The 15,720-nt window shown below is 42.7% G+C and overlaps 1 protein-coding gene across 1 annotated transcript in view; it reads right to left on the bottom strand.

The window, feature by feature from the left end:
• Window positions 1-6,666, bottom strand: part of TRHDE (thyrotropin releasing hormone degrading enzyme) — a gene marked incomplete at its 5' end in the record, with an annotated part of 402,285 nt that extends 395,619 nt beyond the window's left edge. The window contains one exon of the mRNA XM_082636310.1: window positions 5,753-6,666. Within this exon, the coding sequence (XP_082492436.1) occupies window positions 5,753-6,666 (914 nt within the window). The remainder of the gene's footprint in view (window positions 1-5,752) is intronic.
• Window positions 6,667-15,720: the final 9,054 nt, after the last annotated feature.

The raw sequence follows: 15,720 nt of genomic DNA, 5'->3' as shown, positions 1-15,720 counted from the left end.
ACGACTGATGTGCCTTTCCCTCGGTACTTGGAGCTTTTCTTTTCCTGTACTAGCTTCCAGTGACAAGAAAGGCACCCTCCTGACCCTTTGGTAGCTGGTTTGCTGACAGAGAGCAGGGCCATAATCAGAGCTGTGAATTCCTTTTGTTTCACACACTCTTCCCACCCCCTCACTCCGCTCCTCCATCTCAGTGTCTGGACCAAGCATGGAGCTTCTCTAGTTGTGAAATACCACAGCCTTTCTCTTCTCTTCCTTCTTCACTGTGGAAGGGCTCTGCTTCTTCCTCTCCCCCATCTTTTGAACTCTGCTTAGGGGGGCAAAACAAACAGCAGTGGAAGGGATGTCCACAGTGACCATTTCCCACTGTCTTGCTAGTAAGGGGAAACCTAAGGCAAAAACATTGAGCCTAAATGACCTTGTACCAGCTCGAAGGGTAGATGTCCAGACATGTAACAATATAATCGTATTTCATACCCACAAACGTGCTTACCGGTTGTCAGACACCATTCTAAGTGCTTTATTACTTAACTCATGTAATCCTCACAAATAACCCCATGAAAGAGGATATCATTATCCCCATTTTCCAGATAAGAATACCAGACGCAGGACATTTAGGAAGCTTGGCCAAGGTCATAAAGCTAATAAACGGCAGAGTCAAGACATAAATCAAGGCAGTCTGGTTCCAGAGTCCCTGAACACACACACACACACACACACACACACACACACACCCCTTTCCACCCAGCAACACAACTAAAAGTGGCTCACTTATTCTTAAAGATATAAAAAGTAACCAACAGTGGCAATTTTACAACTTCATTCTTTTTCCATCCTATGATTTTTTTTTTTTTTTGAGTGTGTAGTCATGAGGAAAGATCCGAATACTTAAACTAAAACTTCACCCAGCAAATCAACACAGGTCTGCACTGGGAGGAATCCATTCTCCCCTGTCCCTGCACAACTGTTGCCGGAGCTCCTTAAACGCTGGGCCCCTTGTTTCTTCAGAGACTGAGAAGGCACAGCTGGAGGCAAGGAGGGCAGGAGTGGGGAGCCTGGGAGCCTCCACCTCAACTCGGCCCCACCCAGTACGATCTTGTCAGTCCTATTTCACTCTCACAGCCCACTCACCACCATCCAGCTGTGCCTGGCTGTGAATCATTTCCGATTGTCCGAAGAACTGGGAAGGGCAGGAAGTGCTTTGCATCTTTATATTCTCTCAAATCCTATGTAGCAAAATTCTGTTGGAGAGAGCAGCCACTCTCTAGTGGCAAAAAGCAGGACGGCATGGGTCTTTGAGAAACTCTGGAAGAACCCAGCCACTACTGTAAGTTTGAAAGGATGTAAAGGACACACAAAGAATTAAAAGGACGCTAAGGTGATGATCATGGCTGGTGGGTAGGAGGATGAGCCTGGGGCTACGGAAGGATGCCCCTCTTTACAGACTGCCAAACACTTACGTGTTAAAGGTAGACGATTTCTTCTTCACTCTTTTTACACCATTCTTTAAAGCCATGCTTAAAGAGGTGAGTCCTATTCTTAAGGAGACAACTAATGTCCACATGTCATCATCCTCCCCAAGCAAACCTAAACTGTTGCCCTGTTCTGTCTCAAGCCCAGCCACATACACGGTGGCCAAAACTGATTTGAGGAAACAAACGTTATGCAAATCCAACACAGGGAAACCAGTCACAGGTCTACCTTTGCTTGAAAGAGATCCAGAGCATATAGGCCCTGTTTAGAGTTGTTTTGAATAAATAAAAACACAGGCAAATTAAGTTAACTCTTTCATAAATAAGGTATACTGTATTACTATCCAAGGTGATCAAAAGCACAGCAAGACAAACACCAATTGTATGGATTTTCCTCCCTGAATAAGTGATTATTAAATGGTCAAAACTTTCTTTCCCCCAATAGTTTCTAGATTTAGTTTACTGGTGGCATTTTGAATTGTGACCAAAATCCAACACTGGACTCAGTTTGGACATATGGTTATGTGTGCAGTGACAAGAAAACAATGAGCTAAGTCCATTAAGGAATCATATAAAAAGTTTTCAAAGAAACAAACCATTCTCCCAGATTTTTCAGTTCCGAGCCCTCTTTAGAGGGGCAAAAAGCCATTTACTCCAATTTGCTCATGTAAAGATATCTCCTCAGCAGAGTAAGTGGAGAAATGGGGCTGCTTTCAACATAAAACAACATGGTGGCTTTCTTGTTTTTATTAAATACTATGATTATTAATTCACTCCAGAAAAAGTACAAGGTACCAAACCATGTATGCTAATACCACAAATGATCAATGACTACCCATAAAATCCTCTATGCTCTCCACAAGATTTTTGCAAAGGAGTTTTTGGCAATTCTCTTTGAGAACCACAATTTTATCTTCTCATTTTACTTGGAGATCATGGTTTCTCTCTAAATAACCCTTGACAGAAAAAGACCTCCTTTTTTCATCCTGTCTTCTGTCACTGTGGCATGTCACAGACCCAAAGTTTGTCACAGAAAAACAGTCTCCCTTTTGAAAGTGAATAAAATGTTCATTTACTTTGGGTAAATTTCCTCTTTCAATCCCGCCATCTGGATCTAAATTAAGGTACCCTACTTTGAACACGGGTATGCTCGCCATCTGGCTGCCCCAAAGTGGCAATTACTTCAGGTAAATGAAGACTTTGCCTAATTCTAAGCAAGCATATTCTACTTTAGGATATTATGGCGTGAATACACACCCTCCACATCTGCCTGCTGCCCACCTACCTGAGGGAAAAAGGAGTATATATTCTGCCTAACAGAGGTAATTTACTGCTGTGTGTAAGCATTTCAAATTTAAGAGAATTTATTTGCAATATTCAACAAGTGGTGAATTTCCCTTTAGCCAAATGACTAACTGAGAATAAAAGATGTGCCTCAAGTGGAGAAGCCTTGGGTTCTAACCGGGAGCTTGTCTTCCAACCCTTATTGTAATATGGGAACCAGGAGAGGTAAGTCTTCCCTGTAGAACAAAACCAGGGAACCTTCAAAGGGTCAAAGGCATACAGCACATAGTGAAGTCTAATTTTCCTGCCTGACCCAAATTACATCTCTCAGACCTCTGAGGAGTGAGTCAAAGAATCAGATTGATTATTAACAAGTTGTTTCCACATAGACTAAGTAAGGTAGACTGAATGGTAGTACTGATCTTTTTAAATATTTCAGGTTGCTCACTGTGACTCCCCATTGCCAGATTAAATATTTATTTTCATTCCAGAAATTATCTGATAAATTGGCAAAAATTCTGACTAACTAAAGACCAAGACAAGTAATCACTAATCAAATGAAAATTTAGAGTTTGCATTTATGTCCTTTTGGAATGAAGAGGAAAAAAGAGGAACAAGTACTTTCTCTAAGAGGATGTTTAGAAATAAAATCATCCTGGGATCTCCAGAAACAGCAAATCCTGCACAACTATTGGGATGCAGAGTTTAGCCACATGTGCACTAGGTTAAACTCTCAACCATCTTTGGGGAAAACTGAACGAGAGAGTTTGAATACAAATATGCACTAGGGTACAATAAATCAGTTATGGGTCAAGCAGGAACATCTGGTCTTTTTAAGAGTCCTGTTCGTTTGAAAGCACTGACCACAACAAGCTCAGTTCCACCAAATATATTTTGGCATGGCTCAAAGAACAGGACTTTCTGGAAGTATTTATTTCACCACAGCAAGATTTATCAGTAAGGATATGCAACTCCCACTATTGACAATTTGACATAACATGCTAATGTGCCTTCTATGCTTTTCCCCAAAATGTGAGATGATCGTGGATTTTCTTTTTAATCCTTTTAATCTGTATTCTTTAGAATATGTCAGAGAAAGTGGTGGGAGGGGGTTTAAATTAATTAAATTAGGAGTTTGAAAGTGAATCATTTATACATTCACTTATAGGAGACTTTAATTATCATACAACCACTAAAGCATTGGACAATTTATTTAGATGAGGCTACACCACAGGACTCTATAAATACTAACACTTTTGTGTTCTCTTATAACACACTGAAATTTCTCTAGCCTCTTATACTATATCAGCTTCTTCTGAGAGCTTCCAGACATCATGAGCCCTGGTCCAGGGATCAGAAAACCAAAGTTTGAGTCCCAGCTCTCCACTGCTAAACCTGCTGACCTCAGGAGCCCTGGACTGCTCTGATCCCAAGTTTTCTGCTGTTGTGAGACTCTCTTGAGAACAGGGGAGGCTCTGCCAGTGGCATCATTACTAATCTCCAACCTGCCTCCACTCCTAAGGTTGTTGATTTCATTTTTAAGTTCATTTTGGTTATTCCCTGGCCCTACAGCCATTTAATTAATCAAAGTTATTTTAAATGCAATGGGCTAGGGCAAAAAAGCAAGAATCACTTGTTTATTCATTCAACAACATGCTTGTGAGCTCATACCACAGGACACTAATAACATGAGTGGGCACTCTATGTGCCAAGTACAGAGTTAAGTGCTTTTCAATGCATTTACTCGTGGACACCTGCAACAATCCTATGCGGATATTATTATTATTTCCCCAAGTTAAAACTAAAAGTATAGGTTCTGCATCCAAACTGCCTGAGTCTAAAACCTGCTTTTCTGGCTCACGATGTTACAAGTTACTCGACTTCTTGGGGCCTCCATTTCCCCATCTGTACAGTAGGGAGTGTTGATAGCATCTATCTCATGGGGTTCTTGTGAGATTGAGTTAATACAGGATGCTCATTAAGCACTAGAGGCTGTTACTGTCAGGAATTGGTGACTTAGCTTAATTAGCTTCCTCAAGCCTTCACCACAAGTAGAGCTGCAGCTGAGATTTGAACCCAGTTCTGTTGGACTCTGAAGTCTAAGCTCTAAACAAGCGATGGAGAGTCCCATAGCCTCTCAAAAAAAAAAAAAAAAAAAAAGAAGAAGAAGAAGAAGAAACAGAATACTGCTCAAATCTATAAAGCATCAAAGGCACTCACTAACAAGGCATTTGAGACTGACGGTTAGCTTTCCCCCTTTCACCGCTGGAGCCATTTCCAGAGGCAGTAACTCGTGAACAAACTGGAGTCACTCTGTGTTAGGAGAGAGCTGGCAGAACCCGGCAAGAACATTTCTCGCTGGCAGTGACCATGGCAGCCGCCAGCACCACCACCAGCCCACCCCCGCACGCTCACTCTGTCACTGGGACTGGCTTTTACTGCCCCGAATCTCCACTTCCAGTTTTGTAAAACTTCATGGAGCCAGAGCCTATCCAATACTCTGCGCCTTCCAGAAACGGGCATGGTGGGGGAGGGGAGCATCTTGCCCTGCCTGCCCTGTCCTGACATCTAACCGGGATGCGCTGCTGCCCTGGCCTCTGGGGCTCACGAATTTTCCCTCGATGGTAACTAGGCAGGCTTTTGAGGTCACCCTGGCCCGACGTCGCTCAGACTACACACTACCCTTAAAAAAAAAAAAAAAAATTGCTGTGTGCCCCAGGCTGGCTAAGGAACTTTGACGGGGCAGGGGGTCCCAGCCTAGAGGAGGAGTGGTATTTGGCACTGGTGACTGAGTTTGTGGAGTTGGCCGCAGGGAGAGCCCAGGCACCTGGGAGACCCCGAGAGTTCTGGGTGATGGCCATACCTCACCTTCGCTTCCTTCCCCCATCCCTCGCTTCCCGGGTATCCGAAGCTAGCCCGGGCCCTGGGTGGCCGGCTGTCCGGCGGTTTCAAACAGCCTGGCTGGGTGGGGCGGCGCCGGGCACCGCCTCCCTCCGTACCTTCTCTCCCCGTGGAGCACGTAGGAGCTGCGGAAGAAGCCCAGGAGCTCGTTCTCGATCAAGGCGTTGTAGATGATCTTCAGATTGTAATTCCTCTGCGCGTCCAGGGTCCTATTCAGCACCACCACCAAGACCTGGGTTGGCGGGTAGAGGAAAAAGCCCGCCACCGGGACCGCCCCGGCTACCCGGTCCTCGGCCACCTGCACCTTCTCGACCGCCACACGGGAGGCGTGCAGCACGACGTAGCGAGTGGCGTTCCGGCACGCGATCTCCACGTTGACCTCCCCGGAGAAGGTGAAGTTCTCCATGAAGGCGGTGAGCATCAGATTGTAGTGCAGCGGCTTGAGGTGGCCCGACAGGCGCAGTTGAGTCCACGGCTGCCACTGCTCCCGCTCCTCTTCCGACGGCGGCCGGGCGGACGGGGTCTCAGGGTTGGCCTCCCCGCCTGCCCCGGGCTGCGAAGAGTCTCCGCCAGCATGGTGGTTGCGCCGGGCCGAACCCGGAAGGCTTTCGTTGCCGCCGCGCGCTGGGAAGCCGGCGGGGCCGCCGTCGGCGCCGGGCGGTAACCTCGCCCCACACTCGTCGAAGCGCAAGCTGAGCAGCACCGCGAGCATGGTGACGGCGAGCAGCGCCACGATGGACACGGCGAAGGCCAGCACTAGCCGCCTGTGCACAGTGATGTGGCGCTCGGTGGTGCGGGGTCGCACCCCCATGGAGTCCGCCCACGGGTCCGAGAGGCCCCTGCCGCCGGCCCGCAGCGCGGCGTCGTTCTCCCCCATCGTGGCCGCGAAGGGTGAGCTGCTCTTCTTAGCCCCCGCCGCCGCCGCCACCTCCTTCTTCTTCTTCCTCTTCTTTTTCTTCTTCTTCTTTTTCTTCTCCTCCTCTTGTTCCCCCCGCTCGCCGTCCAGGGCCATCACACCGCCCCCTGCTCCTCCCCCGCCCCCTCCGGCACCCCCCGCGGGCGGCCCACCCGGGCCACCGCCAGTTCAGGCATCAGAGAGCGCACGCGGGCGGAGGGCGCGACGCCAGCTGGGACCCTGGGGAGACTGGCCCGGCTTCTTTTAAGACGGGCTCTGGCCGTAGGCGACAGCAACCTCGGCGCCTCCCATCAGCCCCGCCTCTCTCCGGACACAGGCGGCGGAGGCGCGGGGCGGCGAGCTCTGGGACGCGCCCAACTTGGAAAGCGTCTCGCTCGCCCCAACGCGCGCTACTTCTCCGGCGGGCGCCGGGCTCAGGGGCACATGCTGCCCCCGCCCCTGTGCGCCTGCGGCTTCTAGCTCGCAGTCCCCTACGCAGAGCTTTCGCCTGGCTTTCCGCGGGAGCCTTTCCGCGGGAGCCTTCCCGCGGGTCCTCGGCTGGCAAGTACAGGGAGCGATGGAGAAGGAAGTTAGGGCTGCCGCTTTCTCTCCCCACTCCAGCGGCGGCGTTCAGTCCTCTGGGTGGGATGTGCTCGCAGCAGCAGTGGCGACGGCAGCAGCAGCGGAGGCGCCCGAGCCATGCACCCCGCAGGCGGGGACGAGAGGATGGCCGGGAGGAAGAGACCGGGGTGAACCAGCCCAGTGAAGTCCCAGGGCCGCAGAGCTGCGCCGGAAATCTGACCTGGAGAAGCCTTCTCCTCCAGCCTGGACACTTTAAGCAGAGGTGGCGGCATACAGCGTGAGGTTGCACAGCGGACAGCGAGCCTTGCTAGTTCCGACGTTGCTCTGACCTGCGGAGATGACAAGTGAGCAGGAAGTGTCCGGCCGGGCCATCCCCTTCAGGTAGATGAAGCTCCGGGTTTGCTCTGTGTCCCCGTGGGGAGAACCTGAGTGCGTGTGTGCGAGTGAGTGTGCGTGTGTGCGCGCGTGTGTGCGTGAGCGTGTACACATAGGTTCCGGGTCTAGATTGCCAGAGCTACTCTGGCTGCATTCAGGGACTGAAACTCCCCGAGAAAGGCAAAGGAGCGAGCGAGAAAGCGCGAGGAGACTGGGAAGACGGGAGGGAGGGGAGCGGCTGAGCGGCAGAGGCAGGCGCTGGGAGATGAGAGAGCTTTTCTCCGCTCTGTCACACCAGACACACACAACCACAGAGCGGGTAGCTGAGCCGCGTGCAAGAAGTACCCTGTAAATCGTCAGCGCAACAAGCACCGCAGTCACCCCTCTTGCGGACTCTTTAGCCCCACCGCGCTTCCCCGGAGGCATCGTTGGAGCCTTTGGCTATTGACGCCAAGAAGCAAAGGAAGATCCGGCTGGGGAGACGTAGCTGTCTCAGGTTTCACACCAAGCTCGCCAGAGGATTTGGAGGATTGTATGTAATTGAAATAAATTCTCCAAAGCCTGACTACGTATATTATACTGTGTGCTGTGTCCAGGTGTGCAGTATTAAAATAAGGGTTAGCAAGGAAACATTAGAAACCTCCGGAAGTCAAGGCTAAAGAAAAGAGACGAGTTTTTCCCATCGAAAAATTCCTGTTTTTAGATTGAGGAAATGATTAAAATCTAATACCTAAAGTGTAATATTCGGGACCACAAACTTGAGACTGAGAAAAGCTGAGGACATGAGCCCCATTACTTTAGAATGAGAACAGTGAACAAGTATATTCTGTGATTGGTCAGTTTTTCACTTCACCTAGCCACAATTACTTTTTTTTTTTTTTTTGCTGTTTTCAGTGTTATCATGAAAATTGTTTAAACTTTTTTAGAACAGTTATCAATAGGAAGTGTCCACTGACAGCAGGATCATCAAAACAGATTCATATACCATTGGCTGGTTACGGATTCTTGTCTAAGTTTGTAGAAGCTTTAAATATAGTGCAGAGTATGTATGAGTATATGGGATATCCAGCCTATAGAATTTGGCTGAAGAACTCTAGTTGGAACAATATTCAGAAAACAGCCACTCCAAAGGTAACAGCTCACAGGCAGGAGTCTCTAGTTTTTAATGAAACAAAATGTGATGGGCTTCAGAGTCCATTTTTAAAAGTGCAGAATAAAAAGAGAATGAAGTAATTCCTTTTTACACATTTCTTTCACGTCTTCAAATCCTGAAGGCATTAAAAGAAAATCATGTACCTAATTATTTTCTTACAAAAAGGAATGTTTAATGCCACCGGCTTTGAAGTCCTGAAAATATACATTAAGGTATTGTGTTTGGCTTTAAAAGCATGACCAAAGAGCCCAAAATATGCATCAACTTCAGCCCGAAAACTACTGAAAACACAGCCCTATGTTCAGTGAAGCTCTTTACCATCTACCCCTAGATGGGATACATTCCCAATGCCATACATCCTAAATGTCCATTTGAATCATTTTTTTTTCCGTATCTTTATTGGAGCGTAAATGCTTTACAATGTTGCGTTAGTTTCTGCTGTACAACAAAGTGAATCGGCTATATGTGTATCTGTATGTATGTGTGTGTGTGTGTGTGTGTGTGTGTGTGTGTGTGTATATATATATATATATATATATATATCCCCATATCTCCTCCCTCTTAAGCCTCCTTCCCACCCTCCCTATCCCATCCCTCTAGGTCATCACAGAGCATCGAGTTGATCTCATTATGCTATGCAGCAGCTTCCCAGTAGCCAACCATTTTACATTTGGTACTGCACATATGTCAATGCTACTCTCTCACTTCATCCCAGCTTCCCCTTCCCCCTGTGCCCTCAAGTCTGTTCTCTACATCTGCGTCTTTTGGAGAAAAGGGAACCCTCCTGCACTGTTGGTGGGAATGTAAATTGATACAGCTATACAGCTATAGTTCTCTCACTATGGAGAACAGTATGGAGGTTCCTTAAAAAACTAAAAATAGAACTACCGTATGACCCAGCAATCCGACTCCTGGGCATAAACCCTGAATCATTTTTAAATGATGATAAAACAAAGTGCCAGGGTGTTTTGTTTTTTTTGTTTTTTGTTTTTTTTTTCTTAAGCATGTTGTATGTGGGCCGTTAGCAACAGACCAAGGGAAATGCCACATTCTGTTCAAGTTACTTTTTTATGCTCTGTTTTTAAATCTCTGTGCTCTTGCTGCCCATATGTATCTGCCTGTATGAATTTTAAGAGTTGAGGAGTCGAGGTTTGTTAGTTTGTTTTCACAGAATCAGGAAACAATATAGGCAGGCAAAAAGAGCTGTGTGACTCTTAGCAGCTCACCAAACTTCTCTGACCTTAGGGTACTAATCCAGCAGTTCAGGATTACTGATCTAAAGTCCATGGATTCAACTCACTTGCATTATAAGAGGGATCTGGAACCAACCCCCAGAAGTCTGATAACCAGTACCTAAATGAAGAGGTTACCCACTAAAGGATCTTTAAGACCTTTCTGTAAAATGATACTAGTCAAGAAAAGATTCAAAGAAGGCTTCTTCTGTTCTTCTTTGTATTTTATCCATGTACTTTTGAAAATTTCTACATGGCAACTCTCCAAAATTTCAGAATTAAAATATATTTACCAATTAGTAAAGTCTCTACCGTCTATGATTAAATTAGTGGATGGGTTATTTTTGAGACCTAAGTGGAGTGGACACAAACTTATTAACCTGGAGTGAACACAACTTATTAAAACACTGATTCCCCTAAAATGCAACTTTAGCCAGTTAACTCAATATCAAGGTCAAGTGGGTAAATATTTCTTCCTCTCATATCAATGTTACAGAAGGGTCCCAGTGAGCTTTTCTTGATTTCTGAAAGTACATAACGTACCTCTAAGAAGCAAGTACTTTGGTATAATAACTTGTTAATTTTATTTTTTAGCGAATGTCTATTCTACCCTCCTCAAACCAAAACAAAAAAAGGGAAAATTTCACATGGTGTACCTAACAAAAGTCTTAAAGAGATGATTCACTAGTATTCCTATAAAGAAGTTGCCTTCAGTGTGTAGATGATTAAATTGGAGAGACTCTGACTTGGTCAATGCTAGAGACATGCAGGGGAGTAAGACTTTCCAAAGTGCTTGATGCTCCTCTCAGAAACACGTTTATTATTGGGAGAATTTATGATTATTTTCTTTAGCTAATAAATGTCTTTAAAGCCATTTTGTGGCCATATTTGATTTAGATGCTTGTAAAAGTGAGAAGAGTCTGAATGTTTAATATCCATAAAGCCAAACAGAAGTTATTAATTAAATCTACACCTAAGTCCTATGACTAATCAAACTGAACTATTTTCAGTGGATGTGCTGGCTTCAGAGGCTTTACTCTGATTGTTTACACTTGAACTGCTTTTTTTCTCTTCCCACTGGTTTGTAGCTAGAGACACAACTGAAGTGTCCTCTTATACTCAGCCCCTTCAAGTGTGATTAGCACTTCACTTTCAGAAACAGCTTGGCTCAAGAGAAAGAACTAGATACAAATCTGCCCTCACCTCCCAACATTATCCTAACCTACTTACCTGACTCAGTTTCTTGATGGGTTCATGTACAGAAGTTAAATAGACTAGGTAACCTCTGAGATCTCTTCCAGTTCTCAAATTCTGTAAAAGAAATTCCAAAGCTAATACAACAGTCTCTTTATGCTCTCAGGGATTTTAAATTAATATTCTCCATTGAGAAGCCAAAAAAAATCAATTCAAAACTCGAAGTTTAATGGGTAAAGAGACTTTGTAAAAATACCCTGTACTAGCAAAAGCATATGGAGAAAAGAAAACAGCCCCTGCTACTCTGGCAGGGGAAACAGGACTGATCTATTTTATGAGAGGGAAGTGTCCCTGAAGACCCCACACAATCGGAGACCAATGCTGACAGTGAATGGTGGGAATCTCTGTTCACCAGCTAAAGTGGTACTGCCCTGTGACACTAAAAGCAGTTCGAAATTTGAGATGGTAATAACTTGATGAAATTTTTAATTTGGGGAAACTCACAATATTGCATACTTCTAATACTTTATAATACCTAATTTCAAAATTTCATACCATTTGACCACTGCATCTGTTGACATTGTTACAGGGTAACATTAAGAAATACCCTTCTAGGGCTTCCCTGGTGGCACAGTGGTTGAGAGTCCGCCTGCCGATGCAGGGGGCGCGGGTTCGTGCCCCGGTCCGGGAAGATCCCACATGCCGCGGAGCGGCTGGGCCCGTGAGCCATGGCCACTGAGCCTGCGTGTCCGGAGCCTGTGCTCCGGGAGAGGCCACAACAGTGAGAGGCCCGCGTACCGAAAAAAAAAAAAAAAGAAAGAAATACCCTTCTAGATAGAACCTTCCTCAAGATCTTAATGATGGAAAGAGGAGGACTGTTTAAAATTAGCCATAATTGAGACAGTGCAATTCCATAATGTCTACAGTTTGCTAACTACAATTAATACCTTGATTTAACTGTTAGTTATCTGACTTCTGTTTATTTAAAATGATTAATCTGAATTGATATCATATCTAAATGTGATTATGTCTTCTTTCCTCACATAAAAATCTGTGAAATTATAAAGTTGTTTTAAAGGGAAAACATTCCCTAACCTATTAATGTATTACTACATGTTATTAGGCCTAGTAAAGTCTCATAATCATGCTAAAACAGAACAAGTATTACAACATAAAAAGGGCCTCTCTAGATGGCAAATATAAGGAAAAGCATAATCAAATATCCATAGTACTATTCCCAGTTCTATAATTAAATGTTATATCCAGAGAGGAGAGAATTAGGACTCAAAAAAGTTGTATTGTTATTTGGGGGTTCTAATGTTAGGTTAAAACTCTTCGGTGTTCACTGTGGGCTTTTTGGTTTATGATCTCAGTAAGAAAGCTTCATAAAAAGGCAAAGAATGCATCATGGAAATGTTTACAGTTTATTCATGAAACCTACAAACATAACATAAACCAAATCCTAAAATCAGAATAGAAACTGGGTAACTTTCCAGAGATGTTTCTGTTGAACTAGTCAATCTGTCTAGTAGCTCAAGAAATAGAAATAGTATATACACCCAATATAGTTTTTGCCATGCATTTAAGTTGTTCAAATCCATGTTTCTAGATATATATGGCAGGAAGAAAATAATAATAATAACAACAACAGTAACTAAGGTTTTTCAAGGGCTTACCTTGCACCAAGTATTTGTCTAAGCACTTTATGTCATCTTATTTAATCATGAAAATAACCCCATCAGGTCAATGCTGTTATTTCCCCCATTTGACAAATGAGGAAGCATAGGCTCAGAGAGATGAAATACCCTGTCCAAAGTCATTTAATTAGTAGAGCCAGAATTCCAGACTCCATCATCCGTACACTTAACCATTATGCCATAGTACTTCCTGAAAGGTAAACCAGATGTAAACTATCCAACTGCATAATTGATATTTGCTGCATAAATTATGAAGTCAGTTCCAGGCAGAGTGCTGGAGGTATAGCACTGAATCAAACAGTTGTGGTTCCCCCCATCATTGGAGGGTACAGTGCCTGGCACATAAGTGCTATGTGAGTGTTTATTAGATGAAATGTACAGAGAAATGTATAGAGAAATTAGATGAAATGTGTAGAGAAAAGGTAGTATAACCCTGAGCAGAATAATATAATTTTATAAAGTAATGATAGAAAGAAAAAAGGAGAGCATTATTCATCCTTGATTGAGAACGAAGTAGTTGAGGTTGACTGTAGTTTATTTTCATTCTGCAGAACAAGCAGTTTATATGCCTTAGAAATCTTACGCCTTGAAGGCATTAATAAATGTATCTTTGACCCAGGCTTATGTGACAGTTCAAACTTGCATGATTAGAATAGTGCCTCACCTCTTTCAAACCATGAAAAGTATCTGCTTCAAATGTACACTTATATAGTTACTAAAGTCACATAAAGACATAAAGTATCCTGCTCTATTTCTTCCATATGTATCTTCTAATCCAATTTTTTTCCCTTTTCCACTCATTTATTCACCCTTCTTCCATTTAATAATAAAACATATTACCTCTTAAAACCTGCATTACTAAACATACACAAATAGACATTAGTTTGATATATAAATATGTACAGCTCTTTAAGTGAGGTAATTACATAGTGTATTATATACCACAAAGGTGCTAAGAGACTAGATCTTAAATGTTCTCACAAGATAAAATAATTATGTGATGTGACAGAGCTGTTAGCTAATGCTACAGTGGTAATCATATTACGATATATAAATGTATCAAATCAACACACTGTACACCTTAAACATACAATGTTATGTGTCAATTAAATCTCCATTTAAGAATGAAATAAAAATAAAATTAGTTCATTAAATGAGGTAATTACAATAGTTTTTTAAAATTTGAGTGGCAAATGATCATTGTAAATGGGTTGATAAAGAAATAAAGATAAATAGGGTGAAGTTTTTCTCTTTTAGATAATGAAATGTCACTAATCTTGAGGTCATGTACCTGTACATGAGTTTTTGAAAGCTGATCTTGACCTACAGTATTTTTTATTTTTAATAATATAAAATATGTAATATATAGTTTTAATGAGTCAGTATTCTAGTCAAAGATGCACTCATTTCTGAGTAAGAAGTACATCTTAGAAAATATTTCACAAGCTATATAGTATGTATATTACACAATAATTGTAAAAATTAAAATTGCATTGTTTTTCAACTCATTGAATTCCTACTTTGAAACCAAGGGGAAAAAACAACCCACATCATAGTATTTCCTTTTAAGTTTTAGGCCTGTGCATGAATAACATTATCTCTTAATCATGAACTGAAGAATAGCCTCTTCTGGGATCCATACCTCCTTCTTGCTCATAACCAGAAGTGTTTGCTAGAGAAGACCCAGTTCTTTCCACCACATGGCACTACAACTAAGGATCCTCCATGCCTCTTTACTTTTTGCATTATATACTAAGGCTACACCAATGCCATACCATTTTTTCTTTCTCTGTACATGGTTTTCTGAGGACATTTCCCCATTCACATCCAGGAAGTATTCTCCAGGTGCCTCGAAAGTTAGGTGAAATATGTATTTGGGGATCCAGGAATTATTTTTGGAATTCGAACAATTAGACTTTGGCTAAAATGCCTTATTCTTGGTGGTTTAAAAAAATTATTTATATGCTATTACTACAAAAACAAGCATACCTCAGAGATACTGCAGTTTCGCTTCCAGACTACCGAAAAAGAGCAAATATCACAATATAGCAAATCACACAAATTTTTTGGTCTCCCAGTGCATATAAAACTTATGTTTACACTCAACTGTAGTATATTAAGTGTGCAATAGCATTACGTCTACAAAAATACATACTTTAAAAATATTTTATCGCTAAAAATTGCTAACCATCATCTGAGCCTTCAGTGAGTCGTATTTTTTTGCAGCAGTAACATCAAATATCACTGATCACAGATCACCATAAACATATCATAATAATGAAAAAGTTTGAAATATTGTGAGAATTAGCAAAATGTGACACAGAGGCACAAAATAAGCAAATGCTTTTGGAAACATGGCACCGATAGACTCAGGGTTGCCACAAACCTTCAATTTGTAAAAACGCAGTATCTGTGAAGCACAATAAAAGAAGGTATGCTTGTTAAAAGTCTAAATATATCATTTTACTATAAATATTATAGTGTTAAATCAGTCTTTTTTAACACTTATGTTAAGTGCTAGGCACTATACAAAACATTTATAAAATGGTCATAATTTATAACCATACAATTGTTGTGAAGTCTGAATCTGGAAAAAAAAAATTCCCTACAAAAGAACTATACAAAAATATTCAAACTACTAAGTTTTTTGAAAATATAATTGGCTGCTTGATTAAATGAAACTTTTTTTTTACTCCAAAACAGTCTGTAGGAAAAAAGCAACGAATGTGAATAGGAATGTTTTGAGTTAGTAGCATATTAAAATTTGGATGATCATGTCATGAAATAGGTTTAATTCTCATAATAGAATTGATTTAGTATAGAAGTTGCTTGTGATCTTCATTTTGTCACTTTTCTCTTTAGTGCCACCTTGTGGGTTAGCCAGTAACAATAAATATACAGTATAGGGTTTTGAGTTTGGGTTTTTTTTTTCTTTTCC

The sequence above is a fragment of the Mesoplodon mirus genome (assembly GCF_964341445.2).
Source record: "Mesoplodon mirus genome assembly, chromosome: 11".
NCBI lineage: Eukaryota > Metazoa > Chordata > Mammalia > Artiodactyla > Ziphiidae > Mesoplodon > Mesoplodon mirus.
Note: the sequence above shows the minus strand (reverse complement) of the source record. Positions and strands in the feature narration are given on the sequence as shown.